The 4,784-nt window shown below is 37.0% G+C and overlaps 1 protein-coding gene across 1 annotated transcript in view; it reads right to left on the bottom strand.

Moving 5' to 3' along the window:
* The window catches only part of RGS12 (regulator of G-protein signaling 12), a 71,476-nt gene extending 69,455 nt beyond the window's left edge, over positions 1-2,021 (bottom strand). Inside the window, exon 1 of the mRNA XM_009285378.2 lies at positions 79-2,021. Coding sequence (XP_009283653.1) covers positions 79-1,935 — 1,857 coding nt within the window. The 5' untranslated portion in view covers positions 1,936-2,021. The remainder of the gene's footprint in view (positions 1-78) is intronic.
* Positions 2,022-4,784: the final 2,763 nt, after the last annotated feature.

Below are 4,784 nucleotides of genomic sequence, written 5' to 3' on the forward strand. Positions count from 1 at the left end.
TTCTTAGGGTGTGTGGTGTTGTGTTGGGTTTTTTTGGGGGGGGGGGGGGGGTAGGAACCCCATATCAACTATTCTTACCTTTTTATCTTCTTTAGACTTCCTAATACTGTGCGGAGGGCCAAATTTGTTCTGCATGCAAAACATCTTCTTAGACCATTCATTTTTATGAGATTTTAACTGCGGCTGACCAAAGCTGCCATCGACTCTGTATCTGTCAGCTGGAATCTTATTCATTGGCGGGGGAAGAGTTCCACAGTTAACACTTGACCAGCCATCCGTAGAATCAGTGTACGACTCCTGGTCACTAGCATTTCCATGCTGCCATTCTTGTAAAACATGCACAGGCAACCACCTTTGACTGCCTATGCCTGCAGCGTTTTTCTTTGATGGGGGTACTGAATTTCGGGAGGAAACCAGTGGCACTTCAATACGAGCAGAAGGACTTAAGTGTTTGCTAACATTTTGGGACTTATCATTCTGAATTACTTCTAAAGGAATGTTTCCTTCTTGTTCATGACAGAAGCCATTCCAATGGGAAGCAGGCTGATTTTGTCCCCTTCCTACTGGATTGTCCCATATGCTGTTAGGAATGTGTTTACTCGGATTGCTCCCTAAATCAACCACCAGAACTCTATTATTCTTTTCTTCTTGGTTAAAATTTCCAATTCCACTATCACTGTTACTGCTTGTACTATTATTCTGATGAGCATCTGCATCACCATCAAGAAAAGCCCTTGCACGCATTCCCTCAATCAATTCCCCCATATCCCTATACAGGACAGAAATAAACTGAAGAACAGGTAGAGATGATGTTGGAAACTCTAGACAGCCATTTGTGTCTGGGTCTGCTGTACATTCCAGTCCAAAACGTCTTGCTATGCCCTGGTGAATTTTATGATGAAATAATTCAGGATCCACCATAAAAACATGGCAAGATGTCCTCAGAACCCCTTCATCTTCCTGAGCCAAGCTTGCATCATCATTTGTCTGCATTGTAACTAGTCCAAAGAATCTTCTATCATCTGGGCAAACAGCACTGAATGCCAGTTTCTCTGCAGGATATTCTGCCACTACACCTGATTTGTCACTGCAGAGCTGAATACAGTCATGCATTATCTTCATCATCACTAGCGAATGGATTTTTTGTTCTGCCCGCAGACGTCTCATGCATCCACGAATAGCCTGCAAACTCTCATTTTCCAAATTTGAGGTTGTTGAAGGAAGTTCAATTGAGCCTAGGTAACCTACAATCATGGCAACATTTAAAATGCTTGCATCTAATGCAAAGTCTTCTGCGCTCTCCAGTCCAATTCTAAAAACTGAATCATCATTCAGGACTTTGGATATTTCTTCCTTTGACAGTAGGTTTGGATTGCTTACACTTTCATTTCCAGTTTCAAATTTAATAGCAGCAGAATCTGAAAACGATCTTTGTTTTGGTGCAGAATTATCTGAGCTACCAGCACAAAGAGTAGGATTCTCAAAGATCATGTTGAAAATGCCACCAGACTGCATTTCTTCAACAACTTTCTCTGCCCTGTTTATACCCAGAGCTTTAGAGTCAGGTTTGGGTTTCAGCCACCCCTTTCCATCATAAAAACCAACTTCTTCATCACTTGAACATGAATCTATATGACTAATCCCTTCAGCAATGACCATGTGCAGGACTCCAGAACATTTTCCTATAAGTTTCACTACATCTTCATGAGAGGCTTTTTTCACATTGATTTCATTAACTGCAAATATCTGATCTCCTGCTTTAAGCCCAACATAATCTGCAGGGCTTCCTTTCATAACACAACTAAGAACACAAGGAGCTTGTCCAGAAAGGGTAAACCCATAACCTGCTCTTCCTCTAGCAACTTCCACACTTCTTATCCGAGGAGGAGCATGCATGTTGAGTCGACGTTTGACCGTTTCCCCTGGTCTATACATTTTGAGGTTTTTTCCTAAAATAGGAAAACTTTTAATTAGTCCAGGTTTTTTGTCATGTTTCACAGTTTCACTCCTTCATCTGATGAAGCTCTAAAGAAAGAAAGAAAAAAAAAAAGACATTTTAATTCTCAATCATATTTCAGGATTTTAGTACCCAGTATTCCCTTTACTGTTCAGAAACATTGCTAGTGAACTCTACCAAAAACGATTGCTAGAGAATTAACGCAACACTCAAAACAATTTGAAAAGAACAGATACCACAGTCTTAATTTTACTGATGAGAAAGCAGCAGCAAATGCAAATGAAGTGGCTGTCCAAAATGGCAAAGTAACTGATTGGCAAAGCTAAGAACAGAATCTAAGTCTTCTGATGTACAGCCAGTGCTTTTATACTACAGCATGTTACATCTCCCCGAACTCCACCATGTTACCTACTATTCAGTTAACTTCTGGCTTGCTGCACCATTGCAATACCACCACATTTTACAGCACAGTGAAAATCCTGGATGAAGCTCATCTATCCTTTCCCAGCAACATAAAAATTAGAGCTTAAGCGTATCTACTCAGCTATAGCCCACCACCTTTATACTCAATGTACAGAAACAGGTACCAAATGTATCCATGTAAAACAGCTTAGATAAATTACCCCTAGAGTTGCCTGTATCTCTCCACTGACTGACTGTAAAGGCAGCTTAAAGAAGTATCTCAAACTTCAACTTTCTCACATACATTTCAGTTACATATGCAACAACAAATGGACATTCAGTCATGTATTAGACCAAAGGGACCCATAATCAGATTTACTCTGTTACACCAATCAATTAATCTACTTAAAAATAACTTGTCAGAAAGCAAACACTATAAAAAATGCATTTCAGTCAGTCATTCCAACATCCATGTGTTTTAGTTTAGATAAAAAAATTCTGAAAAAAGAAAGAACTCCACATGCTGCCAGTATTAATCTAGTCATGACTTTTCAATTAAAATAAAGCAGCTTTATATGAACAGCAAGAAATAGCATATTTCAGTAGATTTTGGTGTTGACACTGAAGTCTGGATGTCTCATTCTAACTATACTCAGGTAAATTCCATTGTTTTAGAGAGGTTTCCCCCACTAAGCAGGTTCAAATGCATAAAAATGTTTTAACACAAAGAACAGAAATGACAACTTGTTCAACTTTTGAAACTATTCCCTGGTTGCATGATATGAACTCTTACTTCCACAGGTCTGGAGGATGACTGACTGAAATAACTGGAGGACTACAGCTACATAAAATTGCAATAAACTTGGTCTGAGCAAGTGAGAACTAATCTGAAAATAATTACTTCTCTGAGCTGGTCCACAGGCTTATTCATAACTCAGTCACATTGTAACATACTTAAAGAGTATAAGGTACTTGAAAGCAAGTATCGTGTATATGTGGGCAAAATTTAGGCAACATTTTAGATAAATAGATACACATAAAAAAAATATATATACACACACACACACTTGTTTATTGTATCTAAAGTGTTAAATTAGTGGTCTCCAACCCACTACTTGCATGGAAGAAAAATGACCAAGAAATCCTTCTGACATTGCTCTGAGCTACAGAAATAACAAAAAAACCCACAGTCAAAATGTGATGCAATCCACAGCACACTACTTTCGCAGTATTTCTGCCTGGGATAGAACAAACAGAAGGGCTATGACTCCAAAAGTTCTACCAAAAAAAACCCAACCAAAACAAAAATACAGTTGAGGATCAAAGTCATAACTACTTAACTACATATGAGCTGTTTGATTACCAAATTTAAAAAAAATGCTGTTTCTTGAATATTCTGCTAAATACTCAGCTACAGGATGTGATTCCCTTAGGACCCTTGCAAATCCTAAATAGCACAGCCTTCAAGATACTACAGAAGACATTCACTTGGCTTTACTTTTGGGTTTTAGTTTGTGTTTTTTTGAACAAAGGGACATCAGGTTTTTATGTCTTCATGGTGCAGCTGTGACTGTTCAATGTAGTACGGTTTTTGCAAATTGTTTTAATATAGCAATGATCTATCTTCAATAACAACAGTTCCTGTATAATTTGAGAAAATAACTTAGCTTTAAGAAGTAATGAAACTTCACACTTAACCTTTGAATGGAAATCATAATATAAGAAATGCTTTGCAAACATTTAACTAAACTCATACATTGCTGTAAAAGACCTCTGTCAACTTGCATCCAGTCTCATGCCTTAAACATAGATTGACCTTTTCCTGATGAGGCTAAACTTGTGAACCAAGAGATCACTGTGCATTCAGCTATCTCTATTTAGGTCTGGTACTTTCTGAGAATAATCATTAAACATTTCAAGATACAGTTCTTCAACCAAAAAAAACCAAACCAACAAATGCCCAACAGTAAATAAAAACCTGCTATCTAGCAGCATGAATATATACATGTTTCAATTTGCCTTACAGTGAATATTTCTGTTCTCGATTGTCTGGAGAATAGCCTAATGTGTCCCTTTGGGTACCTTCCAAAATTGTGCTGCTAACTTGGTCAACATAAAGCACTGTAGTATCTGACACCTAAAAGTGTGCTACTAGCTTGCAAGACAAAAGGAAACAATTAAAAGACTATTAGATTATAAATAATCTGATCAAAAAATATAATAAAAATCAGTAGTTACAAAAAAATTAAGATTCAATATTGTAATGTTCAAGTGGCTGATAAGAAAAAACAGATTTTTCCAACTATCTTTCTAATCTATAAAAAAGAAATACCCTAAATGCTACTATAAAAAACTATATATATAGTTTTATATATATAGTCATATATATTTATATATACTATATATTAACTATATAAAAATGTAG

The sequence above is a fragment of the Aptenodytes forsteri genome, unplaced genomic scaffold (assembly GCF_000699145.1).
Source record: "Aptenodytes forsteri isolate BGI_AS27 unplaced genomic scaffold, ASM69914v1 Scaffold88, whole genome shotgun sequence".
Taxonomy (NCBI): Eukaryota; Metazoa; Chordata; class Aves; order Sphenisciformes; family Spheniscidae; genus Aptenodytes; species Aptenodytes forsteri.